At 62.7% G+C, this 27415-nt stretch overlaps 1 protein-coding gene across 2 annotated transcripts in view; it reads left to right on the top strand.

Moving 5' to 3' along the window:
- ASIC4 (acid sensing ion channel subunit family member 4) overlaps positions 1-26092 on the top strand; it is a 65245-nt gene extending 39153 nt beyond the window's left edge. For both annotated transcript variants that reach the window (XM_037398726.1, XM_037398727.1), the window contains exons 2-10: positions 20882-21026; positions 21193-21320; positions 21412-21571; positions 21988-22044; positions 22141-22294; positions 22721-22812; positions 23133-23212; positions 23562-23666; positions 23943-26092. In XM_037398726.1, coding sequence (XP_037254623.1) covers positions 20882-21026; positions 21193-21320; positions 21412-21571; positions 21988-22044; positions 22141-22294; positions 22721-22812; positions 23133-23212; positions 23562-23666; positions 23943-24062 — 1041 coding nt within the window. In that variant the 3' untranslated portion in view covers positions 24063-26092. The remainder of the gene's footprint in view (positions 1-20881; positions 21027-21192; positions 21321-21411; positions 21572-21987; positions 22045-22140; positions 22295-22720; positions 22813-23132; positions 23213-23561; positions 23667-23942) is intronic.
- The last annotated feature ends 1323 nt before the right edge of the window (positions 26093-27415 follow it).

Here is a 27415-nt window from a genome sequence, read left to right on the forward strand (position 1 = left end):
AATAAATAACTTGTGCGGATCCTTTAAGTAAGAGCTGCGAGTGGTAAATGATCTTCCCCTATTTAACGTCACAAATCCACATTCTTTATGGGATAGCAAATTAAGAAACTATGGGGGGAAAAAACCCAGCGTAAGCATCTTCCGTGTAATAAAGCCCGGCTGGGCTGTAAATCTCCCCAGGCGGCAGGGACAGCCCTGAGTCGCAGCAAGGTTCCCCTGCAACCCTGCTGACAAATGTGCCCCCTGTGTCGGCTGCGGGAGGTCCATGTCGGAGCCCTGACGAAGCCTCTTCCACCGCCCCCCGAGCCGTGCCGTGCTATGCTCTGCAGCCCCCCGATCCCTGCTCTGCCGGGAGGTGCGGGGCTGGGCTGCCCCTGCTGCTGCCCTGTGCCTGATGCCTTGGCGAGGGTGGCGGGTGCAGAGCCCTTCTGCCTGGGTGAGCGCAGCTGCGATGCCGAGGGTGCAAAAGCGTGCGGCGCCGGTGTGGGAAATCAATAGCGCTTTTTACGTGCCATTAAGCGGGAGGTTGGGAAGTGTCCCCACGGGGCTGAGGCTCAGCTGCTGCAGGTGGCTCGCACCCATCTTCACGCCTATGTCTGGCACCCTGCTATGGCCACAGCCCCAGGCCGGTGCTGGCCAACTCAGTGGGCATTGTGGGGAGAGCCCTGTCAGTAGTGCTTTGGGGATGGGGAACAGGCAGCTGGAGTATTCAGGGGTCTGGGGGATGAGGGAGGAAGCATGTGGAGGTGGTCCCCCCCGGCTGGCAGCAACATCCCGCCTGCTCACCGGCAGTGGCTGCGGCAGGAGGCTCCGCTCATGGCCAGGCAGGAGCCCGGTGCCTTTCTCAAAACCGCGTCCCCTGTCAAAAGCCTTTTGTTTCAGATGTGTGGCTGCCAAAGCCAGTTCTGCCAGGGCTAGAGGTTGGGGGGGGGGAGCGGGGAGGTTGCTGAGAGCTGGCAGCGCCTCTTGGAGCTGGCACTGGCCCCGGTTCTCCAGGCAGGGCCTCCTGCCTGCGCGGGACAGGGTTGGTATGGGGGGTCTCCCTGGCATCTCATGCAGACCCCAGAGTGGGGAGCCCCTGTGCTGAGCGACAGGGAGCATTCTCAGCTGCACACCACGTGCACCCCGAGAGATTCTGGCTGGGGTATGTAGGCAGGGGACAGCAGGCCATCACCCCTGCCTCCTCCCAGAAAGGCTCTGCTGCCATCCCTGCTTCGACCCGCGCCAGTCCCGATGCGGGGACTCTTTTTGACCTTTCCGCCAGAACCGTACTTAATAAATGTCACATTTTCATCCTATTTTTACACTGGGTAAAAGAGCTAGACTCATTACTCTTCACCTGCCCTGCCCCACCTGATGCCTGCTCAGTGCCTGGCATTCATGCGCCCTGTTTCCCCTCTCCTCCTGCGCAGGGCTGAGTGTGCCCAGGGGCACAGGGGGCTCGCCAGGGCCCCTCGGCTGCTCACTGGGCTGCAGGCACTGCAGGACCTGCTGAGGCTGGGGCACAGAGGGGCCCTAGGCCAGGCAGTGCCATACAGGTCCCAATACAGATTCACCCCTGCTGGAGGGTGGCATGGCTGTGGCTGTGGTGGGTGTCCTGCCGTGCATGGCAGAGACTGGCTGGGCTGAGGCTGGTGGTGTCAGTGCCCAGGAGAGCCTGGAGCATCCCTTGCTGATACCATGCCTGTGAGCTGCTTGGCTGAGCCCAGCTGTGCCCATCTGGGTCACCGCATTCCGCTCACCGGATCCATGTCCTGCAGCCCTAGCCCGGCACCTGAGCAACCTCCCCAGGGACTTGTAATTCCCCATCCTCACAACCTGGCCACTGTGCTTGTGCATCCCCAGGTCTGTGTCCCAGGTAGTGCAGGCTGGTCACACTCCTGTTTGGAGTGGCGGTGGCAGCAACTCCAATGCTGTTACACATGAGCTGCCCAGGCATGGCTCAAGGCACTGCTTGTGCCAGAAAACGGGGGACTTTAATGCAATTCGTTGCCATTTAATTTTACACAATTCCTGCTGCTTAATCCACTGAGAAATGCTAATTTATACAATTCACGTCTAAAAATAAATGTCAGTCCAGCAGCTCCCAGCAGCATGTAGCTGCGCCCACCAGCCCCCACTGGAACCTTTTGCAGGGACCCCAGCCAGGAGCCCACCTTGCTCCCAGCCAGCTGGGCTGCTGTTCCTCATCTCGCAATGTCCAGAATGTGGCAGCATGTGGGTGGATATAGGAGTAATGAGGATTTAGGGTACCATGGTGGGACAACAAGGGGTTGGCTGCACCTAGGGGTGTCACCACAAAGCCCCTCGCTATGGTGAGTCTCAGAACACCACGGCAAGGAGACACCAGGTCTCTTGGAAATCTATCTGTCTTTTGGATGACTGAGAAAGTGTGAGGGGCATGGGGCTCCCAAAGTGTCTTTGGGATCCCTGCTCCACCCTGGCTTCCCCCAGGAAAGATGGGCTCAGCCCCATGGGCAGCTGCAGCACAGGCTGCAGCTGGTGGTGCATGGCGTGAGAGGGGGGTCCCATTTTGAAGGGCTGGTGTGGGGCCACCTGGGCTGCACATTGAGGGGTCCAGCCATAGATCAGGGCAGCCTCCGCCTGGCTGGCAGGTATTAATTGGTTGCAAAGAGCCATTAATGAATGTGGGAGGGGACCAAAGTGCACACTGCTCCTGCCTGGGGAGTAGGGATGCATCATTAGGTCCCTAAGGAGTCTGCTCTGCAAGAGAAAGGGAGGGGGTCAGATCCTGTGGGGAGGGGGACCCAGGGCTGTGAAGAGCCTGTACTCATCTCCCCACATCCCTGGCTCTTGCCCCTGAGCATGTCCATACCCTGACGCCCTCCTCCCCAACCTTGCTGGCTCTTGCATCTCACCCCCATCACCTTCCCTCTCCCACCCCTTTGCTGGGCAGATCCCCATGCTACCTCCATCTAAGTGGGTGGCACCAGCAGTGACACTGGGGAGGGGGTGCTGGGGTAGCGGGGTGGATGGTGAGGACCATGGCTGTGGGTGCTGACTCCCCACAGGAGGGGGCTGAGGCCGGGGGAGCAGGGGGGCGCGGAGGCGACACGGCGGGGGAGCGGAGATGCTGGAGGAGCCAGCGGCTTTCCCACTGTCTCCCTGATTGAGATCAGATCACCGTGAGCATAAAAAAGCTCTCTTCATAATTATATTTAATGAATTGACTTTAAAAGCTCTTACGCTCTTATCTGGGTAATTTAATATCACACACTTAATAAGCCTGTCTCCGATACAGGGGGGAGCCAGCGGCCAGGACGCCCGCGCCTGGTGTGGCTCCCTGGGGATGTGGGACGTGCCATGAGGCTGGTCCCAGGTGCCAAGCTGGGTGGATTGGGGACACTGCTGTTCCTGGGGCCGGAGCACCTGTAGGGTGTCTGTGGGGCAGTGCTCCCCCAGTGCTGCTGGCTGCAGAGTGGGATGGGCACTTTGGCTGGCTGCAAGAGGGATGGGGCCAGGGCACCCATGGGAGCTTGGCACCAGGAGTGGGTGCTTGCTGGTGTGTGAGGCGGCAAGACTGTGGGGCCACGGGGCAGTGGGGATGATGGGGTGCAGGATGAATGGCTGGAGGGGGTCATGGGGTGCAGTGTGGCTGGCTGGGCATGGGGGCTCTGGGCATCGGGCAGGGCTAGCTGGGGTGCAGGTACCCTGTGTCAGCACAGTGGTTGGATGCCACGTGGCACTGTGGCTGGCAGGCCATTTCTCTGACCCCATCCTTGGTGCCAGTGTCACCTGTGGTAGGGGTCCCACAGCCAGGCAGTGCTGGAGGCAGCCACGGGGCAGAGTGCACTGCGGGTGCCGGTGCCACGGTGCTGTTGGCTCCCTGTGTCCTGCCGCCTTCGGCCATCTGCCCACCTGGGGCAGCGGCTGGGGTGGCACAGGAGTAAATGGAGGCTTGTCACCATTGGTGTCTGCAGCTCTGTCTCCCCAGCTCCTATGCTGCCAGCCGGGGTGCCAGCTGCCTCCCTGCAGGCAGGCATCGCTGCAGGCACGGCAGGAGTCCCCGGCACCCCTGGGACCCATCGGTGCATGCAGGCAGGCGCCTGCGGCCAGCCGGAGGGGACAGGCTCTGCCATATGGAGCTGGAGGCTCCAGGGACCACAGGAGCCCGAGCATGGGCTGGGGCTGGGACCTGTGCCCCATGGCCGTGGGGGCAGCCCCTGGCATTCTGCCCACTTGCTGGGCAGCGGGTTGGAAAGCCACTGGCCGGGCTCATGTACCCTGCATGTCAGAGCCTGAGCTTTGGGGAGCCAGCCTGCCCCCCAGCCTGGCAGTCACCCTGTGCCCTCCCGATTCCCGAGTGATGGAGGGCAGAGCAGCACCTGCCAGCATCCCAGCCGGAGCTGCCCCAGGACCCGTGGCCGGGACAGGGAGGGTTACAAGGGCAGGGTGTGTGGCGCTGGCCCGTGGGTGGCTGTCCCCAGGCGCTGGGGTGCCTGGCAGTGCCGGCTACTGTGCCAGCACTCGGTGCCAAGGCTGGGCAGGCTGGAGGCAGGCATGTGCCAAGGTGGCAGTGCGGGGGGATGAGGACACAGCTGCCACCTGGCTCTGCGGGGGGGTGGGAGGGCAGTCCCCGGCGGAGCGGGGACCCCGGACTCCCTGCTGGCAGCGCGGGGCACCAGGGCAGCTGTGCCGGGTCTCCCTTCACGGGGGAGCGGCTGGAGCAGGAGGTTTACGGAGCTGCACTAAGTGACGCAAATGGTTTGAAGCCCATAAAGAGAGACGGTTTTATGTAAGACGACTATATAAAGCTCTGCTGTTCTGCCATTGATGAGATATAGGCCTTTATTTATAGAAGGCAATGTTTGCGGTGCGAGCACTGAAAGCCAGCCAGGGACCCGCAGATAGGGCGTCAAGTCATTTTACATGCAGCTGCCGTCGACACTGTTCACACATTAAAGAAAAAAATTAACAAGTTTGCAGCCAGTCAGGTGGAAAAAACAATAATTGTTGAAAACTGTGTTTCCCCCTTTTTCCAATAACAAATAGCTGGAACGCTGCTGGTGAGGCTTGGGCTTGCTCCGGGAAAGGACAGGCTGAGGCTCCAGCTAGGCTGGGAGCTGGAGCAAGCAGAGGAAGGCAGCCATGGGCAGAAGGAGAGCCCAGGCAAGGGATGCAGGGACTGCTGCCAGCACCCAGGCAGTTGGCGGGGGGAGATGCCCCTGCCTGGGCATTTATACGTCCAGAACCAGACTAACAGGGCCTGCAGGCAGGGACGATGGTGCTGGCAGAGCAACATGGCCATGTGCGTCCTGGGGTCTGGGGAGGGGGGCAAACACCGGCAGCTGAAGGTGCTCACTGCATGGGGGGCTGCAGACCAAGCTCCGTTGGATTTTCCTTCCTGGCCCAGCATTGTCTTTCCCCGCCTGCGCACACAGGGATGCTCTGAGGTTATTTCTTTGCCAGATGTGGCTGGGTTTTTACTGGAGAGCAAGCAGCAAGTCCCTGTGGTCAGAGCGCCCTGCCAAATTTTGTTTCATGCACGAAAGGAGGAAAAACTTCTCATGATTAATTGTGCAATAGGGGAGAACATGCATCTTTCTAACCTGCTCCTTGCTGGTCGCTGGCCTTTTCTCCCAGATGCTGCCCCAACACAACAGGACACACAGCCAGGGAGGTGGCAAGCTTGTCCCCAGGGCATGCTCCCTTGCAGGGTCTGCACAGCGAGGGTGTGAGGGCAGGAAGGTGCCGACACCTCTGCCACATCCTAACTCCGCAACAACGGCTGTGAAGAGGAGGAAAGCCAGCCAGGGCTTCGCAGCACGGGAGCAGAGTCAGGCTCATGCTTGAGCAGCTTCCCTGCAGCTCCCTGCACGATTCTGTGGGTGGCTGTCCCCTGCTTACGCTGCAAAACCTTCCCTCTGTGCTCTGAGCCGTGGCCCGGTGTGCTGCACCAGCAGTGGTTACAGGCAGGGTGCTGCTGGCTCCATCTGCGCACAGCTGCATCGCTGTGCTGGCAGCAAGCGGGAGGTGAGGACGGCCCCACCGCTGAGCCAGGGCACATGGCACCATGCCCCCGGACTTGGGGGTGGGGGGCTGGACCTGCACCCTGACTTGCTGGGGCTCAGGGCTCCCACGTCTGCCTGCCCTGTCCCTGGGAGACGTCGCTACTTGCACAGGTGGGGAGGGCCCCTTGGCAGAGGCACCCCCAGCTCGCCATGCCCCTCTCCAGGTGCCGATGCAAGCCAGAGAGCATTTTGCACCTGAATGGCTATTAAGAGCCAGGTAAGCTCAGCTGGACTCAACAGGTTTTCTTCCAGCAGAACAAAAGGTTCCCTTCGACTGCAGCACCGAGAAGGCAAGCACAGGAGGAAGGGGGGAGGAGGAAAGCCAGAGGCTGGGAGGACCTGCAGGTGCTGTGTCCCAGTGGCATGGGGGCTGGGGACCCCTCTGTGTGTTGGTGAGCTCAGCTGGGCTGCAGAGCTGGGCTGACCCCTGCCCACAGTGGCTGGTCAGGCAGGGAGCAGGGGCCGGGGGGACCCACTGGCCCGCTGCCAGCCGCCAGCCCCGGGGATGTGCAGAGCGGGAGGGGAGTGGAGGCACACACCTCGTCAGAGCAGAGCCCCTGATTAATCCCTAACTGCCAGCCCTCCAGCGAGCAGCTCATTAGTAGTTTAATTCCCGGTGCCTGGCGTGCTGGAGGGCTGCGTGTGGCTCTGATTGAGCCGGCCGCACTCATCTGGGCAGCTGCAATCAGGCCGTGCCCCCCCTGCCCCGGTCACAGGCACAGTTAATGGCCGTGGCCACCGTGCCCTGGGGGGACTGGGCGGCAGGTGCTGCGGGTGCTGCAGATGCTGTGGGTGATGCATGTGCGCTGGGTGCTGTGGTCGCGCACAGGTGAGGCACATTGTTGACAGTGGCTGTCGGGCAGCCTTGGGGGCAGGAGTCATGCCAGTGTCTCCTCCTGTATCCAGCTGTGCCTGGAGCATTGCTGTCCCCACGGTTTCATGGGGCCAGGCACAGCTGTCAGCTGTGTCACGGGCCATGGCCAGGCACTGCGCTCCGTTGCACGGGGATATCTCACCAGTCTGTCATCCCCAGGGGGCAGTGGCACCCTGTACGTCCCCGTACTGTCCACCTGCACCCACAGTGTGGCAAAGCAAGGTCTGTAGGTGGCACCCAAGTCCCTGCCTGCACCCTGCTGTTCCTGCCCCCACCCCAGGCTCTTTCCTGCCCTGGCTTTTCTTCTTCCCGGGCCAGGGCTCAGCCTGGGCAACCCCTCCAGGCATGGGCGGAGGATGCTTACTAGGGCCAGGGGAGCAGGGCAGGGGCAGGAGGGAGCTGGATGCCCCAGGAGAGCAGGCACCAGTTGGGGATGCTGCCCATGGGCATCATACCCCATCCTGGGCATGCAGAGGTGGGTACAGCCGTGCCTCCCAGCTGCAAAGGGATGTTTGCAGCTTGGCCACCCCCCTTTGCCCTCCAAACCCTGCTGTGCCCTTCACTCCTGAGCTGCCGTCCCCGCAATTTCTTTGCAGTCTGAGGAGGGAGGGAGGGACCGTGCCACAGGGGAAAGCATCTCCATCTGTCTTCAATGCTCCAGTGGTTGGAGCAGGGCAGGGTGGGGGCCTGCAAGTGTCCTCAATGTGTGTGTGTGGGTGGGATGAGGAGGGATGGGGTGCACATGGGGGCAAGTCAGGGCCACGCGGAGGCTGTGACCCCCACGGATCCAGGTAGGGCTGGCCTGGCATCTGCTGCTGCTGCTCCTGGGAAGGGCACGGAGCAGCCTGCCTTACCAGGCAGCACGGGACCTAGGGCACTATGCAAATCCAGCCAAGATTGATTCAAGTATTAATTATGTCCAGACAGCTCAGCTCCCGCCCAGCGAGGCAGGGTGTTGGATGCCACGGCTGCTCGCGCAGGAGAGATGGGTTTGCACATCTGCTATGCCTGTACCCCTGTCCCCAGCCTGCTCCCACTGCCCTGCTGCACACCATGCTGTGTCATGCCAGGCCAGCCCTGCTCACCCAGCCCCATGGCCCAGCCTGGCCCAGGGGAGTGCAGCCGTGACCAAGCAGGGAGATGAACAGTCCAAGGTAGGAGCAGCGCAAGTGCTGTCAAGCAGCCTGGTGTGCCTGGCTCTGAGGCCCTGATAATCAAAGAGTGTCTGCAATTACATGTGCTAATTACGGGCAGAGGTTCACAGCGATTCCTGCCCTGCCGGCACGGCGCTGGTCGTACTGGCGGTGGTGCTCCTACGCGAGGACAGGAGCAGATAACTACAGCTGCTCAGCCAGCTCTTCCTGGCATATCACAGCCGGGCCCCCTGCCCATCCCCAGCTCATCTTGTACTGGATGTGGGTCACTGGACCCACCAGGTGTCTGGTGCTGTCCTTGGAGTCCCTATGTGTGCGATTATGACAGCCGCTCCGTCCCCAAGTGCCTGGCTGGTCGCATCTAGGTGGAGTTGCTTTTCATACGGAGTTTTTCAGACTTTGACCCCCCTGCAATGCTGCCGCTCTGACATCCTGTTTCCTTATCGCCTGACATGACCTTAATTAACTCCCCAGGCTGATAACACTCTGGGCTTCTCCTCCAGGAGCTGTATCTCGGCATCATGCCCTGCCTCGCCTGCTCGGGGACTGCTGCAGAGACTGCACAGGCAGCATGGAGCAAGGGAGAGAGGGGGCTGCGTGGTACAGGCAGGGCAGGGCCAATGATAGCTGGGGGCACTGGGGTGACATGGAGAGAACGGGGCAGTACTGGAGAGGGGAGGTTGGTGCTGGCATTGAGGGTTGCAGGGGAGGTGCTGACCAGGGGGAGATGGCTGTCCTGGTGCAGAGGTGGGGGTGAGGGCAGGAGGAGGAGGGGCTGTGGTGATGCGTGGGCCAGGGTGGTGGGGGCAGTGGTGCCATGGCAGCAGCATCCATCCCAGGCAGGCAGAGATGCTGCACAGCAGTGTGGAGGAGCCCTGGTTCTTCTCGCACTGCTGCAGGCAGGGCACAGGGAGCTGGGAGCAGGGGGCTCGGGGGGGGCTGAGCTGTGAGTACCCTGCCACCCCAGGGGGCTGGCAGCCTGCCTGGCTGCCCCTCTGCCACCAGCCTGGGCAGATTGAAATGCCGGCACTGATGACTTTTGTAGCCACTTTATCTGCCACACTCGGCAAATATTGGCGGAGGGAAGATGATTCAATAGTGAGGTTTGCAGATGGGAATCTCGGCGTGTGATATCCCGCTGGCTCCGTGCCGTGCAGCAGCCCGGCTGCCTCTGCAGCAGCCGCTGCTCACCAGGTCCAAGCCTGGTGTGGGCAGAGCCTGGGGCCGGTGGGGCTGCTCCCAGCGCCTTCTCCCCACGGACTGGTTCCCAGCTAGGCACTGGCCAGAGCTCCACTGTGTTGCAGCTCGTGTCTCATCCTCCAGCACAGCTCGGGGGTCCTGTCACTCAAATGCCACCAGACTTGTAGGCAGCTCTGCCTGGCAGCATCTGGGGCGATGCTATGAGCCCTGCAGAAAGAAAAGGGTGCAAAATGCTCTCAGCCAGTCTCCTCCCGACTTGCAGCTACACAGTCCTCCTCCCCACAGCTCCTAGTCCAAAAAACCTTAATCCTGCCCGTCTCAAGGTGCTCAGCTCCCATCCCCAGGCCCCCAGCCTAGGCAGTGGGTAGGATGGGGGGCTGGTTGTTCCTGGGGCATCTGTGGGCAGTGTGCAGTTTGTCGCCTCTGCTAATGCCGCCTGCAGATGCAGTGGGAATTGCATTTTTCTGAAGCTGGGCATACAGCGGAGACCATGGGCATTATGGCAGTGTGTACAGATACTCCTGCTCACAGCATGTGATGTATGGGCTGCTGCAGGCAGCACACTGTCCTGAGAATGTGGTGCTGGCTCCCAGTAGGGGGAAGGGGAGACAGTCTGAAGGATAGAGGAGGTGGGAGCTGCCAGTGCTGCTCCCCAGTTTGTGGGAGCAAAGGAGACATGAGGAGGGGGAAGGAGTCCCCCAGCTGCAGGGGCAGATTGTGTCATCCCGTTGCTGCCAGGACATGTCCCTGCTCCCACAGCAAGCCCTGAGATCCAGGAGGATCCGGGGTGGGACTGGGGAGCTCCTGCAGACATCAAGGATCAGCACAAGGGCAGGGACAAACACCCTGGGAGTCCTAAGACTCCCCAGCCCAATGCCACCTGCATGGCAAGTGGAGGATGAGGATACAGGGATAGGGGCTGCAGGGTGTCCCTGCCGACCGGTGCCTGCACCTCCTCCCTGGCCCGGCAACCCCAAGGAGGGAGCCTCTGCCAGCGCAGGGTCTCTGTTGATCAGTCCCTCCGCCCAGGAGCGTGCAGGCTGGGGAAAGCCAACCCCTATCATGTTTGTTCCATTGATTTAGCGCCGCAGAGAGGGTTTAATCAGCCTTTAGCCTGCACGCTCCAGCATTAAGAACAAATCCATTAGCCACGAGATAACCACAAAGGGTTGTGCTGAGGCTGGATGAGGTCCCAGCGCCTTCAAGATGCAAATTGGCAATCAAAGATCAAAGCCACACAGCTCCCTAATCTCTACTAAAAGGGCTCAGCTATTAACGAGCCCTTTCCCACTGGGCTGTGATCACCCCACTTTGCTCGGGCTCCCAATGTGCTGGTGGGTTACACTATCACCCCAACTGCCCCCCCCCAGGCCCCTGAGCTGGCCCTGGGGATGAGGCTGCAGCTGAGGCTTGAGCTGTTTGTTTGCATGTTCTTTCCTTCAATTTTGACATGCTAGGGTCAAATCCATGTTGTCGGAGAGAGCAAAGCCCCCAGCATCGTCAGGGGGTCAGCAGCTGGAAGGGTGGAGAAGAGGAAAATGCAGGAGCTGGGATGGAGCAGGGTGGTGGGGGAGCTGTGCAGGGCTTATGTGATGACTTTGGGGACAGGGGGGGATACTGGCAGGTGGCTCCCCCTCCTGCAGCTCAGGGATTTAGCCTGGTTCAGTCCCTGCCTGGCTGCACCAGGTGGGTCAGGACAATTCCCGCTGCCCTCAGGGAAATCAGTGCCCTGGAGTGTGGCAGTAGGGGGGGCAGGCAGCAGGGTGTGGATCAGGGACCAGGGCAGAGCAGGGTGCCCTGGAGACAAATTCCCCTTTTTGGGGTATTCCTGCCAACCCCATGTTGCCCTGGGGTAGGGGATGCACAAGGCCCTGGTTCCCATAGCTGCCCTGCCAGCTCCCATGTGGTGCTGGGGTCAGGCTACAGCTTGGGGGCTTCCCCCTCCCTGGCTCCCTGCCCAGGCCATCCTGCCTGTGGTGGCTCCACACACAGCTGCCCCAGCAGCCCCATGAGTCCCGGCTGCCCTGCACTGAACCGGAGAGCTGCGAAGCCACCGAGCTGTGACAGGAGCTGCGCTGCCAGCACCATCAGCAAATCACTGGCAGCACAGATGTGTGCTCCGCTCAGCCTGGCTCGGGGACCAGCATCCCTCTGCAATGACAAGAGGCTGGGCGAGGCACCCTGAGCCAGGTGGGCAGGGGACCCATCAGCCCTGGCAGCGGGGAGCAGAGGGTCGTGCCCAGCTCTTCTCCCATCCAGGGACCCGCTTTGCCAGTGGCCACCCAACAAGGTGCTGCTCGCGGCTCGCACGGCACCCCCAGGCAGGCAGCACTGCCTTGCAAGAGCAGCAGGCAGTGAGGCACTGGCAGCACCTCAGCCAGGGTGACAATAAATCTTATCAGTGTAAACCCATCCGTAGGCAGCAGGATAACCCCTGTGACAACCCCGCTAGCACGGAGGCTTCATCTGCACCATGTCAGTGCTGTGGATTTACAGATAAATGCCACGTCTGCAGAGACTGTGTCTCTGACGGCACCTGCTGGCTCCTGGGGGGCAGCCCCCCCCTCCCCTCCTGCCTCCACTGCCCTGGCTGCGGGATCTGCCAGGGCCAGGCCGGTGGTGACCCAGTGACATTGGCCATGGTGTGCCTAGTGGGTTGAGCAGCCAGAGCAAAGCTGGTCTGGCACCCGTCAGGGGAGCACCATGGCTAGGCAAGGATGAAGGGAGGAGGACATGCAGGCCGAGATGGCATTGCCCTGGCTGTTGTCCTGGCCTTGCTTTGTCCTATGCACATCGTCCCATGGAGCCCTGCATCCTCCATCCACCTGCAGGGCCACGGGCATGGCGCAGGCTGGACCACCAGGGCACATGTGCGGGGTCAGAGACCAGGGAACATGCATGACACCAGCAGCACATCCCCGAGGCCGTGTGGCAGTGCCAGGCGTGAGCCAGCACGCTCCGTGGGTGCAGTCTGTGTGCACACCCCCTGTCTGTGCGTGGGGGGGTGTCCCGGCTGGGCAGCGGGGGGATGTGTGTGCCGGGCGGGTGCCCCCCCGCAGCGGGCCGGCGGGGGCTGCCGAGCAGGCGGCTGGCAGCAGCCCTGCCCCAGGCCAGCGCTCCCCGGCTCAGCTCCTGCATCTCCGGGCGGCGCGGCCCGCGCAGCCGTGGGAGCAGTAATGAGATGGAGCAGCAGAAGGACGGCGAGATAAGGCTGCCTGCGCTGCCCCAGCAGATTAAACGCTGGGATTAAGCAGGCGGTGCCAGCTCTGCTGCCTTTTTATCTCGCTGCTTCTCCCCTCTTATTCTCCCGCAGTCGATAGTGAACGGTCTCCGAGCTGTCAGCAAAGGAAATTGCTTGTTAACCCTTTGGGGACGGGCAGCAGCGCTCCCTGCACGGTTGCTTTCAAAGAGAAGCGGTCCCCGGGGACGGGGCTGCCTGGAGAGCTCTGCCTGCGCCTGGCAGGAGAGCAGCGGGGGCTGCGGTGCTGCGCGCTGCCTGCCCGCAGTGCCCCGGGCTGCGGAGGGCAGCGGGGCTGGGCTGGTGGCACCCAGCACCTGCTGCTGTCTCCCAGCCAAGAGCCACCAGCGTCCAGCCAGCACCGTGCAGAGGCACTAATGTACCTGCAGGGACATCCTGCAGCACAGGGGTCCCTGCGGGGTGGCAGCGGCCAGAGAGCAGAGACTGCCCGAGCTCCAGAAAGGAGACCCAGGGACCCCGTGTTCCCCGCTTCCAGGTATCCTTGATGCTCCCTGCTTCCTCCAGCCTGCAGGATGGATGGGCTCAGTGCTACATCTCTGTATGAAACCGCAGAGCTGGGGATCCTTCCCTGGTCCTGGGGCCAAGTGGCGCAGTGCTGCGCATGGCACTGGGTCTCCTCCAGCTGTTAAGAGGAGCCTGCTACCCAAACCCATAATTACTGCTCTCTGTGTATGTGTGTTTTGTTGGGTTTGCAGCAGCGAGGCTGAGTTGCAGCCCATCCTGGCACTTATCTGTAGCGTGCTGTGCTGTGAGCCTGGAGGCAGCGTGCTCGGCACCGGGGTGTCTGAGGATGAGAAGCTGGAGAGCACCAGAGGGTGCACAGAGTGGTGGCAGAGCTGCAGCTCAGCACAGTTCAAATCCAGGCCAGGGAGCACGTTAGCAGCTTGGCAAGCTCACTCTGGCATGTTTGGGCGTGCAGCTTTTGTGCACCTTTTCCATGGGAACCCTGAGCACCTCCTGGCTCTGCCCCATGGCTTTCCCCCTCTCCTTCCCAGGGGAAGCAGGAGGCAGACGTGGCACAGAAACCTCCTATAGCCCCAGAACCTGACCCACATGCTTAGGGACAGACCAGGGTAGGTAAGCAGCACGCCAGCATCTCAGAGAGGTTTGCTGGCTGATGACAGGCTGAAGTGGGCTTCCTTGGCTCCTGCACCCCTGCCTCTCTGCACCCCTGCACTGCACTGCAGCACAGCTCCCGCCTCTGCCAGCAACCCCAGCACATCATCTGCAATTCCCTTGGTGCTGGCTCCTTCACCTGCCCAGGTCACCTTTTGATGGGTGCTTTAAAGTGCTTAGTGCAAGCAAACCATATAAAAGCATAAAGTGCCGGGAGATCTTCAGGGTCTAGGTTAACTCCGGCAGGGGCAGTGGTCCTGACCTGAGTGGGATGCTGCCCACAGCTGCTGTGGAGTGGAGAGGGCGGAGTCCTGTGTCTGCATGAGCTGGGGACCTTGCCAGAACAGTGTGTGAGCCCTGGACAGCCGGAGCTGAGGAAGCTGCTGTGGAGCTGGAGCAGATGCGCAGGCAAGCAAAGCCTGAATCAGGAGAGGAAACCAGAAGCAATTGGCACGTGCAGGCTGGCAGGCTGGAGGCTGTGAGGGGATGGGATTGCTGTTTATAAATACATCAAGGGAGTAAACACAAGGGAGGGAAGAGAGCTATTTAAGCTAAGGGACAATGCTGGCACGAGAACAAATGGTACAAACTGGCCATGAATAAATTTAGGTTGGAAATGAGGAGACGAGTGAGATTCTGGGATGAATTCCCCCCAGGAGCAGCAGGAGGGGAAAACACAACTTTGTGACTGCACTTGCTCTGCTGCTGCAGGCAGCTGTGTGCTGCCGTGCCCATGCAGCAGAGCCAAGAGGTGAGGACCTGGGGTCCCCAGCCCCTTGCCTCTGTGTCACAGCAATGTTGGTTCTGTGTCGAACAGGCAGCACAGCCCCTTCTGGCTCCTGGCTTGGCTGGTGCAGGACTCCTGGAGCAATGGCTTGCAGGGAGAGCTCCTTACCTGGCACACAAGTTTAAGTGTGCTTTCACAGATGCTGCTCCTGAAAGCAGGATGGTGCCAATGTCCCCCTGCTTTACTGTTTCCACTGGCAGCACCGGGGCAGATGCACTGGGAAGGTGTCCTTGCCTGCGTGTGCAGTGCATCCCTCTGCCATGCATCGCATCCCCATGCTCCTGACCTGCAGGGAGCCCTAGTCGGGGTCCTGCCTGCGCCTGGGGGACACTGCGCTGGCATGCTGGCCCCAATGCAGCAGCCTGGCAGTGACCTGCTCACCCTGCCCACTGCTGGGGCTCGTGTGCCTCCTGCCACCCTGCCCGGCTGGCAGTGCAGCCTATGGCACAGCTGAACACTTGATATTCTGGCAGCGAGCCCGCTTAGCACAACAGGGGCTCTGCTGGCCCCACGCACCCATGTCTCCACTGCTGTCTTAGGCCTGGCCAAGGGGACTCAGCTGGCACAGGCTGGCCTGTGGCACAGAGAGAGGCACCTCTGTGGTGGCAGAAGATGTCCCAGCCCCTCTGGGAAGTGTCTGCAGCATTCCCTGCCCCCCCTGCTGCCCCATTGCTCTCCCTTCTCCTGGAGAAGTGGGTTGGGGTGCTGCGGAGGATGCTCTAGAGCTTGGCCCTTCACAGGATGGGGAAAACAAGGAGTCCAGCTCCAGTGCTGGTGTGCACTGCTCAGGACCGAAGGTGCCCTGCTCTGCCAGGATTGAGGCTGCAGGGCCCAGTGCCCCATGGAGGTAGGAGTCCCAGTCCCACAAGCAGGGCTGCAACCTGCAGGAGCTGACCCAGCAGGGGCAGGGGGCTGCACAAAGGGGCTGCTGGTGTGGGGCATGGTTGTGCTGCTGGTGGAGCTGGGGTTGAGCCAAACTGGCGCTGTTCCCCCACCCCTCCTGGGAACAGGGAAGGGAAATGGTGCGACCGTGCATGAGAGGGGACGTTGCAGAGGCGAAAACATCCCACTGGCTCAGAAAATTGCTGCAGAATCAGGCTTGAAATGAGCTGAAATTGCTGAATCCAAGCGGATCTCATATCCCGGGCAGTTGCAATGCTGGTGTCAGCGCTGCAGCTTCCCTCCCGGGGCACCCAGGTGGGGCCTGGCCATGCTGTGTGGGGGGAGCGGGCTGCTGGGGACGTGGTGGGGGGCTGCATCAGGGGGGCTGGTGTGGGGCTCCAGCAGTGCTGGGCTTTGGGCCAGGATGGCAGCAGCAGGGGACAGGAGCAGAGCAGGGAGCAGTGTGCGTGGATGTGCCATTGCCCTAGCTCTACTAGTGTTGTCCCAGTTTGGCCCCAGCTCCTGTGTTGTGTCTCCTGGCCAGAGGCATCCCTGTGCCTCCAGCTGCCTGCACTCACTCAGGAAGCAGCATTTCCAGTTTTGGAGGTTGCTTTCCTTTACACCACAGCCCTGCCCCTGCTAATTTGCTCTGTGGGCTGGGGTATCTGGAGATCACCCTTGAAGTTACCCCTGGAATGGCATCCCTGCCAAGCCCAGGGTGGGCAGCAGTCCAGTGTCTTCCGATCCATGTCCCCATCCCCACCATGCCCTGGTGATGGCTATTCTCAGAGGTGTCTCTGCTGGGCTGCTCACTTCTGCATGGTGTGCCCATGCCCAGGGCCTGCCTGCTAGCTGCAAGTCCCAGCAGGGACATGGGAGCAGGGCTGGATGTCCCAGCAAGGATGTGGGAGCAGGGGGCTGGGTGCCCTGGTGTGCAGAAGCAGGACCCGCTGGTACCGCACATGCTGCAGCTCGTTTCCTTCACATGAAAACATTTGGCTGGAAGCTTAGCACGGCCTCTTGTCTCCTCGGAGCAATCAGGATTTGTCGCTGCTTGCAATGTTTAACGTCGTCTTCCAGAGGCTAAATACCATAGGGAGCCGTGTAAGCCGCGGAAATACCTGTGTGAGCTGGGATCAGCTGGAGTCTGGCACAACGGGCTGGCAGCAGCAGGGATGGGGGACTGGGGGTGCATGGGGCTGGTCCTCATGACACCAGTGCTTGCAGGTGACCTGGCATGAGCCAGGGTGAGGATGCTGGGGGCCAGCACCTTGCTCCCATGGGGCTCCCAGCATCAGAGGGGCAGAATGGTGAGCCTCAGGGGGTTAAGGGGACTTGGGAGGCCCCAGAGCTGTGTGGGGTGGGGAGCAGGATGCCAGGGCCCCCAGTGATCTCTGGCTGGGATCCGCCTGCCAAGGCACAAGCAGCTATTTCTGTCAAGGTCAGCATGTCTCCACAGCAGAAAGCAGGGAAATGAGGAATCGTGTCGAGAAATTACCTCCCTAATGGGGTCTCCCCTGCATATGAGCGTGGCATGGGGATGCCAGCATGCGGCGGCTGAGTGAGGAGACCAGCACGCAGTGCGGGAATCCTGCCACCCCGGCCTGGAGGCTACGGCACTCATGGGTGCCTGGCAAGCAGAGAGCAGGGTGCCCAGGGGCCCATGCGCCGGGCACCATCCCTGGCAGGACTCATGTGCTTCAGCCCTGCAAGGCGCTTTTCTGGGTCAGCTGCAGGGAGGAAATCATGTTCATGGTGCTGGCAGGCTCTCCTCTGCCCTTCCTCCTCCTCCTCATGCGCTCCCTGTTATCTAATTGGGTTTGTCATGCTGGAAAGGCAAAGCCCTTCAGGACTGTGCTGTGCTCTCGCCAGTGCAATTTCACAGCTGGCCTCGGCACCCTCGCAGCCGACAAGTGAGTAACTCAGCTGGGCACCACGGGCACCCCTGCCCTCCCCACACGGCCCTACATCCATGCCTGCCTGTCTGAGGATTCTGAGGACAGAGGACAAGGCCACTGCCGGTGCTGGACCTTCTTCTCCAGCCCTGCCCAACACAGGTCCCTGTCCCCAAGCTGTCTGTCCCCATGTCCCCCAGCCTCTGCATCCTGTCCTCATCCCTCGCCCCACTCCAGGATGATTGTGATGCTGCCCAGAGATGTCTGAACTGACATGAGATGGAAGCGTTCAGAGAAATGACATTTCCTCCAGCCTGGGAAGCTCATCCTCCATTTAAAGAAAACTAATATAAAAGCTGCCCTGGTGTGCAAGGGGCTGATGGTATCAGGCTGGCAGCCTCCGGCTCTCAGAGCCACAATAAATCTCAGCAAGGAGCCCAGCCAGCTTGAGCAGCTCCACGCAGACGCACCAGCACAGGGCTGAGGCTCAGCCGTGTCCCCGTGATGGTGCAGGGACACACAGTTCAGGGTGGGGTGGGGTGACCCACTGGGCTGGTCCCGAGGGTGCAGAGAAGCAGGGAGCCCGTGCCATACGAGCATTGCGCCGGCTGGTGGCCGGACCAGTGACAGCTCGGGGGGGGGGGGGGGGGGGGCGGTTCATGTGGATGGCGAGGGCTGCTCCACAGCCTTGGCTTTGTGTCCCCGAGGAGCTGAGCTCTGTTCCAGGGAAGCTCTGTGGCTCCACAAGAGCGTTTGCTCCTCCAGCAAAGCAAGCAGCAGCGCTGGCATCCCGAGGTGGGTGGGACTGGGACGGTCCTGGATGTTCCCCAGGACACGCCGTGCCATGGGGCCAGCTGCTCCCTGCTGCTGCCTGGGCCACGCTGCCATCGGAGGGGCTGGGGTGCTGCCCTCACCCGCCCTGCCCTGTGCCGCGGCGTGGCCCGGCATGGCAGTGTGATGGGAGCCGGGAGTGCAGCGGGGCCCGGTCCTGCCCGGTCCTGCTCAGTGACCGTCCGGGGGTGGCGGGTCGGGCCGCGCCGGGCTGGGAGAGCGGGAGCGGGGGAGGGAGGGAGGAAGGGACAGAGGGAAGGAGGGACAGAGGGAAGGAGGGACAGAGGGAAGGAGGGAGGGAGAGGAGGAGGGAGGCGGGGAGGGTGCCCGGCGGGGCCGGCGCTGCGCGCCCCGCTCAGCCCGAACGTGGGTCCCTGCTGCCCCCTGCCGGAGCCCGGCCCTCCGCGCCGCGCACCCACCGCCCGCCTGCGCCGCCGGGGTACGGGGCTGCGGGGTGCGGGGGTGCGGGGGTGCGGGGGTGCCGGGGTGCGGGGGTGTCGGGGCGCCAGGGCGCCGGGGCCTGGCCCTGCCCAGAGCCAGAAAGGACCAGAGCTGGCACCCTAGGTGCCTTCGGGCTGGGCTTCTCGCTGCTGCGGGGCAGGACGTGCAATGGGGAGGGGAAGATCTCTCCACCCCCGGGCACCTGAGATGCTGCCCACACTGCCTCTGCTCACGTCCCTCGGTGACCTCCCTGCCCGCTCCATTCCCTGAGGCCAAGCCCCGTTTCTGACCTGCCTGGAGTTCTCCTGCACCTGTCAACAAGCCGCCAGCTTGGCTCCTGTGCAGGTCGCTGGCATGGCTGCAGAGTCGTGCCTTGCTCAGGCAACAAGGCTGGCAGCATTGATGGTGCTGGGAGTCACTGCTGAGGCAAGCAGGAGCTCCCTCTTTCCAGTCCCCCTTTCACTGCTGCCCTCCTGTCCAGCTGCCATGGATGAACAGAGATGCTGCCCTTCTCAGGGGGCACAGCAGCCTTGCCTTGTCCCAGGGCTGCGGAGGCTGCGAGAACCCCCCAGGGCCAGCCCACACCTTGGCAGGGCTGGTGCCAAAGGTGGGTGTCTGGAAGCGGCAGCAGCAGGAGATGAGAGGCTGCCGGGGAGTGCGGTGCTGAGCTTTGAAGGCACCCTGACAGGCTGTCAGGGCCCTCCAGTTGTGCTGACAGCCTGGTGCAGAGGCACCCCCCCACCCCCTGCTGCCGCCGCGCTCTGATCACAGCCTTGTCGTCACTTCAAAGCGCCCGCCAGGCTCAGGTGGGCTCCCACGCAGCCTCCCGCCCCACGGCTCTACTCGTCCTGGCCCATGGCCCCTTTTCTCCCACCCCACAGGGCCTATATCCACTGGGGTCCCCAGTTCCAGGGCAGGGGTTACCAGGGTACAGCACTGGGGACCAAGGTACATGTAGTCCCAAGCAGTGCTGGCAGGAGGTGATGGCTCCCCCGGCCTGGCACTGCTCTGCCTCTGTGGGGCAGGGCCCTCAGCCCCAGAGCAGCCATGGCTGGGGACTCTGGGTGTCCAGGCAGGGATCCAGAACAGGCTGCAGTGCCAGGAAGGGGACAACAGGGATGAGTTTGGCACAGCACCCCTAAGCACAGGGTTTGCACAGTGTAGCTGGGAGAGGGCATCCTGTCCAGACACGGGTGCCCACTGAGCTGGGGCACTGGGGGCTGCCAGTTCACCCTATCTGGGGTAATGCAACACACCGCACCCTGTCCCAGCACGGCTCAGGGAGGAATTTTCCATTCCCGAATGGAGGTTGGGGGAAGGCGTGTGTTTGTAGCAGCCCCCTTCTCTCCCTCCCCTCGCCCGTCACCGGAGAAGCACGGGAAGGCGTCTGCCACATTTGTCTCCAGGAAGGTTCAGAGCAAAAGCCTCCCAGGAGGGAGAGCTCCCCGAAGGGGACGAGGGACCCCAGGCAGCGTTGGGGGCATCCTGCACTCCACTCTCCAGAGGGGTTACCCTGCCTGCTGCCATGCCGCTGCCCCTTGCCTGCTGCCAGGACGGGGAAGCTCTGACAGTGGCTCAGGACGGTGGCACTGGCCAGCTCGCTGTTGGCATCCTGAGAGCCACCAGGATCCCCGGGCTGCATTACATGTGCACCCGGCCACAGTCCCGCCTGCGCCGCCTGCTCTGGAGCCTGGCCTTCCTGGCCTCCGCTGGGCTGCTGGCCACCGGCGCCACTGACCGCCTGCACCACCTGCTCTCGCGCCCCGTGCACACCCGCGCACGCCTCGCCTGGGCCCCGCAGCTCCGCTTCCCAGCCGTCACCCTCTGCAACCCCAACCCGGCACGCTTCCTGCGCCTCACCAAGCCCGACCTCTACTCAGTGGGGCAGTGGCTGGGGCTGGCCTGGGAGAACCACTCACTGGTGCCTGAGATGCTGGCCGTGCTGGGGGAGGACCAGCGTGCGTGGCTGATGCGTCTTGCCAACTACTCGCGCTTTTTGCCACCCCGCCACTCTGAGCGCACCATGCAGAGCTTCTTCCACCGCCTGGGCCACCAGATTGAGGATATGCTGGTGGAGTGCCGCTTTCAGGGGGAGCACTGTGGCCCCCAGCACTTTGCCCCTGTGAGTCCCTGCCTGACAGGGAGCAGGACAGCTGGGCTTCCACATGGGTGTGCTGGCAGCGATGCTTCACCCCCCCAGCAAGGGTGAAGGGGAGCAGAAGCGGGGGGGAGAAGGAGGGGGGAGGCTTAGATGAGCCCTTCCAAGGGGAGGTCTTGCACTTCCATGCAAGACTATTCCCCACTTCCAGCACTGCCTTGGAATTTGAAAGGGGTTCCTGGACCTCGTCCTGCTTGCAGAATGCCCTGCCAGATCCCTGCCCTCCCTCACTCCACCTTTCTTCATACCCAGGTCTACACACGCTATGGTAAGTGCTACACCTTTAATGGGGACCGGAGGAACCCACGGGTGACCCGCCAGGGTGGCATGGGCAACGGGCTGGAGATCATGCTGGACATCCAGCAGGAAGAGTATCTGCCCATCTGGAGAGAGACCAGTGAGTGGGGCTGTGATGTGGGCAGGGCACGGGTGAGGGGTGCTGGGAAAACAGGGAACCCCAGAGCGGGGCTATGGGGCAAGCAGGGCACTGGAGGGGTTCTGGGCCCCAGGGTGCAGGTGCTGGGTGGGTGCAGGTGTGCAGCCTCTCTCTCCTACTCCCACAGACGAGACATCGTTTGAAGCTGGCATCCGGGTCCAGATCCACAGCCAGGATGAACCACCCTACATCCATCAGCTGGGCTTTGGTGTCTCGCCTGGCTTCCAGACCTTCGTGTCCTGCCAGGAGCAGCGGGTAAGGCACGATGCCCCACAGCCCCCAGGGAGGTGCCCATGGGCACTCAGCCTGGCACAGCCCTGCAGCGATGCCCCTCTCACCGTGACAGCTCACCTACCTGCCTCAGCCATGGGGGAACTGCCGGGCCAGCGTGCAAGGGGAGCAGATGCTGCCTGGCTATGACACCTACAGCATCGCTGCCTGCCGCCTGCAGTGCGAGAAGGAGGCCGTGGTGCGGAGCTGCCACTGTCGCATGGTCCACATGCCAGGTGAGGGGATGCACATGATGGTCTGGGGGCACCCCACTGCCCTGACAGTCCTGCCCAGGGCTGCCCCGGCTCTGTACAGCCTGCGCCCAAAGATCAACCCTGCCCCATCCCTCTGCACTCAAGGGTAACCCCCTGCCCATCCCTCTCCACCCAGTGACCATCCCATCCCCTCCGCATGCTGGTTCAGCCTCTGTCCTACTCTCCTTACACCCTAGGTCAGCCCTTCCCTGCCTGCCTTGCACCCAGAGGCCACCCCTGCCCCAGCCAACCTGCAGCCAAGGGTCACCCATCCCCATCCCCATCCCCTCCGCACCCTGGGGCCACCCCTGCCTCACTGCCTTTAAGGGAGTCAGTCAAGGGTGGGGGACAGAAGCGAGCCAGACCCCCACCACCCCTGACCAGCTGCTTCTCCACAGGCAACGAGTCCATCTGCTCCCCCAACGTGTACATCGAGTGTGCTGACCACACGCTGGGTAGGTGCGGTGGCAGGCAGGTGGCTGGGCACCAGCCAGGTGCCCCCGGGGAGGGGCCGGGGGGGTGAGACCATGCCAATGGGTACATGCCCCCAGACGCAGCGGTGGAGGACAGCCAGGAGCGCTGCAGCTGCCCCACGCCATGCAACCTGACACGCTATGGCAAGGAGATCTCCATGGTGCGCATCCCCAACAAGGGCTCGGCGCGCTACCTCGCCCGCAAGTACAACAAGAACGAGACCTACATCCGGTGAGTCCCCAGTGCCAGGCAGCACACCCTGGGGTGGGCAGGGGACTGGGGACCTGGGCAGCCCCCACCCCAATCCTGGCAGTGTATGGGGAGCGGGTCCTGGCACATAGCATGCAGGGAGGGGATCCTGGCGCACGTAGTCCCTGCCACATCCTCTGTCCAGGGGTGGCTGCCACTAAGGCAGTCCATGTACACTGACCCATCCATGTCCTCCCAGCCCTCCTGCCATCATCTCCCCACCCCACGGTCCCTCCTGGCCTGGGACATGCCCCTTCCATGTCCCCACCACACCAGCATGAATAACTCATAAGGGCCCTGGGAGCACCTGGGAGCTGGAGGGCCGGGGGACAGGGGAGGTTTGGGGGCAGTGGGGGTGGGACAGTCGGTGACCAGCCCTCCTTGCCAAGCACTATGGTGTCCCCACAGGGAGAACTTCCTGGTGCTGGACATCTTCTTTGAGGCGCTCAACTACGAGGCTATTGAGCAGAAGAAAGCCTACGACCTTGCTGGGCTTCTTGGTGACTCCCCACCCACCTTCCCGTGGGACCCTGAGGCGCAGAGCTCTGGGTCCCAGCCCCAGGATGACGTGGGGCTTGTTGGGGAGGGATCACACAGGGCAGGAGCTGGCTGCAGGCTCACTGAAGGGTTGCATGCTGCTGACCATCCCCTGTCCCGCATGTCTCCTGCTCCCTCCATCCTGCTGCCCCTGTTCCCGTGACTGCTCTGCCCCCCTCTGTCCAGCAGCCCTGGCACTGCCCACAGCCCTGCTGGCCCACCCCAGACCCCCAGCAGGCTGCACAGCATCTCCCAGTGACCATCTCCCCCTTCTCCTCCCCAGGGGACATCGGGGGGCAGATGGGCCTGTTCATCGGTGCCAGCATCCTCACCATCCTGGAGATCCTGGACTATGTCTATGAGGTGTGTGGAGCCTTCAGGGCTGTGTCTTGGTGGTGGGAGTGGGTGAGGAGCAGAGCAGGGGCTGGGCTCCCTGGGGAGGGCATGCTGTGCATGGCCACCCCAGAGGGCTATTGCAGCCCCCAAATCAGGGAATGCACAGCAGGAGGTACTGGGATGAAGACGGGTCCTCCAGCATCCCTCAGTGAGCCGAGGACCAGGAGGATCGTGGGCAGAGGTGCTGTCTCCACTGTCGGCCCCGTGTCCCCGAGGCAGGCAGGGGGGCAGGCAGCAGGGCCATGCAGACCAGGGTGCCCACACATGGGGTGCTGCCTGCATGTGGATCTGGGGCTGACCCCCCGTCTGCACCCAGGTAATCCGGGACAGGGTGAGTCGGGTCCTGCGCCGCTCCAAGCCACCCCTGAAGAAGCCCTCAGGCAGCATCGCCACGCTGGGACTGGAGGAGCTCAAGGATCAGGTACCCCTGCGGGGTGGGCTGCCTGGGGGGCTGTGAGGACAGGGCCTGGGCATCATCTGACCCCACCCCAGGGGGAAGGGATGTCATCCCAAGGGCAAGGGACAGCTCGGCTCTGTGTTTGGCGCTCTCAGGCTGCAGAGCTGGGGTAGCCTGGGGTGGCAGGGAGCTGAATGCCCAAGGGGGGCTCCTGGGGACAGGCTATGGGGGGGATGGGGGGGCTGAAGGGGGCAAGGTGTATGGAGTCTGTGCCCACCTCACTGACTGTCATCACTGCAGAGCCCCTGCGAGACACTGGGCCGGCATGTGGAGGGCACCTACAACGCGGGTATCCTGCCCAACCACCACCACCGCCACCACTACCCTCACCAGGGCGTCTTCGAGGACTTCGCCTGCTAGGCCAGCTCGGGACTCGGAGGGGCAGCCCCCCGCCACTCCCCTCCCCACCATGTGTATGGAGAGGGACGGCGGCACCGGGCGCAGTGGGCACCGGCCCCTGCCTCCCCTACCCCACTGCTGTTTGCCCTCAGCAATGCCACCAGAGCTGCCTCAGCATCGGCACCAGCGTGGCCCCCCAGCCCTTTTGCCCATCCCCTCCACTTGCCCCCAGCACACGGGCTCAGCCCCGTCTCAAGCACACAGCGTGGAGGGGGGGACAGGCATGATGGGGGGGCTGGGGGAGCTGCCAGGTGCTGGGCAGAAGGGCCCTGGCAATGCAGAGCGTGCAGGGGGTAAGCTGGGGCTCCTGCAAGCCTCTCCGAGTCCTCTCCTGCTGGTCCCTCCTGGGTGGGTGGGGGTCTCCACCCTGCATGGTCCCCTCCAGGAGAGAAAGGTGCCTGAAACAGCTTCCCCCCTGCCCAGGGACCACCACTCCCACCTTCCTGCTGCAGGGCAGGGCAGTGTTGCAGGGCACCCCTCTGAGCAGCATGGCCCCCCCCCGGCCAGCCCAGGGACACCCCACCTGCAGCCACACCTGCATGGCACCACCCTGACCCCTGGCGCCACCACCACTGTGACATCCCCCCGAAACATCTGCCCTTCCCCAAATTCATGCAGCCTGCCAGAGCTGCAGCCCCTGCCCATTGCTGTTCCCAGCCAGACCCCTGCACTGTGACTCCCCTCCCACTCCAGTGTTGGCCCCGATAGCCCCCAGTCATTGCGGTACTGCAAACCTACTGCCTCCCCCCTCTCCTGCAGCCCACCATGCCCCCAGCCCTCCTTATCCTCTTCTTGCCCATGTATTGCCCAAAGTGGCTCGTCCCTTGGTGCAGCCACCCGGCATGGCCCAGGCAGCACGTGGGGGTCCTGCCCTCACTCCCCTGCCTGTCGCCGCTCTTTTGCACCATGCACGTACCCCTCGCCATGCTCCCATCCCCGGGTGCTGAGCACCCGCTGTGCCTCCCCCAGACTGTACATGGTTAGGAGGATGCCCCGTGCCCAGCACTGCCTGGGCAGCCACAGCCCAAGCCGCCAGCCTGAGCCTCGGCCAGGACTGACACCCACAGCCCTCCTGCCTGCCCCGAGATGGCAGGACCCACGGCAGGACCCACAGCGCTCCCCCTGTCATGTCAGACATCGCCTCCTCCCCCTCCACTGTAGCAGACACCAGCGCAGGGCAAACTGCCCCAAAATATCTCAGGAGGGGGGGCGGGCTGGCAAAGCCCCCCTCGACACACACATGCAGCAGAGAGGGGGACCCCAGGGCAGGAATTTGGGACCTCTGGGGGAGGCTGTGGTTGAGCCAGGCATTCCCTGGCCCTGACGGTTTGGTCCCCATCTGTGGTGCCCACAGACACAACACGGCCATGCCACGCCGTGGCCAAAGCCATAGATGCAGGGAAGAGCCATCGTCCTTGCCTCCCCCAAGGCCCCACACATGGGAGATGCAGGGCAGGGATCGGAACACCAGCCTGGTGATGTGCCTGGCAGCCCTGGCTCTGGGTATGCATGGCCCAACAGCTCCCCAAAATATGCACCTATGAGGAAACATGTTCCCCATCAGTGCAACCACCCGGTTACATGGTGTCTCATGTCCCCCTGCATGGGGACACAAACACCAAGACTCCCAGCAGGGCCGGCACAGCAGCGCTCGCTGGGGAGCCCCTCCAGAGCACCCTGTGCTAGCTCCCCATGGAGTCCCCTCCCCACCCACCTGCAAGCAGGAGTGTCCCCAGAGGGGTGCCACATGTAAACCCGGGGACATGCTATGGCCGTGCCAACCAGCTCTACACCAGGAGCTCCTGTGGCAGGCATCGGGGGTGCAGGTTGCGGCTCCCTCCTTGCCAGCAGGAGCAGCAAGCCCCAAGCAGGGTGGGCATGGGCACCATGGTGGGAGGGCCAGCGCGAGTGCCCTCGTGCTGGCGAATGTGAGAGATGTGTGTCACTGTTTTATAAATGTACAAATGCTCCCTAATAAAGAGGCACAAGTAGGTCTGGAGCCGCCTGCAAGGGCTGGGGACAGCAGGCAGGCAGGGCTGGGGAGGGTAGAGGGCGGGGGAAGCTAGTCCCACCCAGGGGGAAGGTGGTGGTGGGACCCAGGCAGCACTTTACAGCCCTGAACTGTGCTGGGCACCATGAGAGCCAGCGTGCTGGGTCACCCGAAGGTGAGCACCTCTGCATCGCTGCCTGCAGAAAGCCTTGCCTGCTGCCCAGCGCTTTGAGTCCTGGCTGGTGGCAGAGGTGTGGAGGCTGCCAGCTGGGCACCAACAGCAGGAACTGCCAGAGCTGTACCTTGGCTGCCAAATTGATCCCCAGGGCAGGGTGGGCACCCCACCAGTGCCTTACCAAGCTCTACCAGCCCCAATCAGGTGGTGAAGTGGGGAACACAGGTTCCTGCCCCCCATATGGTGCTGCAGAGTGGGGGGCAGATGGACAGGCAGAAACATGGGCTAGGGGTGCTTTCGGGGTTGCTCCATGGATGTCTTGTGCCAGAGCGGCACCCTGCACGCCTACCAACACCTAGGACCCCATGCAGCACCCACTCGCCCGTGGGGTACCCCCCTGCAGCAGCTGTGTCCCCTCCGCTCCTGTGCCTGTTAGCAGTGGCAGGCACAGCCCCTGTCAGCTGAAGGCTGGCGCTTGCACTGGCGCTGCCCTCACACGGGCTCACCAGCACAGTGCCAGCTCCTCTGGACCCACTGCGGGCCATGGGCACTGTTCCCCCAGTAGGGGCTACAGCACAGGGGAGATGCCAGGGGCACCATCAGCCATCCCACATTGGGACCTCCCGCAGGACCCCTATGGGTGCCATGGGCAAGGGGTGCAGGCTGAAACTGAAATGGGGGAGGTGGAGGATGGTTTGGAGTGAAGGAGAGCCCTGCTGGGGCAAGACCCTGGGGCTTTCCCTGGCAGAGGTGCTCCTTCAGCTCCTGCTTTCTCCAGACCCTTGTCCAGCCACCCCAGCCACCCTGAAGCACAGGGAGGGGGACAAAGCGGGAGGCATGGCCTGGCCTCACAGTAGAAGCTGCCAGCACCGGGCACCACAGGGCTCCCTCTAAACCAGTGAGGACTGGAGATGTCCAGGTTAACTGGGTGCAGCTGGGACACAGGACCCCATCCCACAGTTCATACCATGCCCTGGGAGGGGAGCACTGTGGCTGGGTCCTGAAGGGAAAAGCAAATAACTACATCCTCCACATTTCTCATCACCCTGTGAGAGGATCAGGTTCCTTTGGGGTCCCCTGGGACAAGACCGTCTCTGGCACCAGGTCCTGACCCATCTGCCACTCCAGGATGCCCTGCCACGAAGCCAC

The sequence above is a fragment of the Falco rusticolus genome, chromosome 8, assembly GCF_015220075.1.
Source record: "Falco rusticolus isolate bFalRus1 chromosome 8, bFalRus1.pri, whole genome shotgun sequence".
Classification (NCBI taxonomy): domain Eukaryota; kingdom Metazoa; phylum Chordata; class Aves; order Falconiformes; family Falconidae; genus Falco; species Falco rusticolus.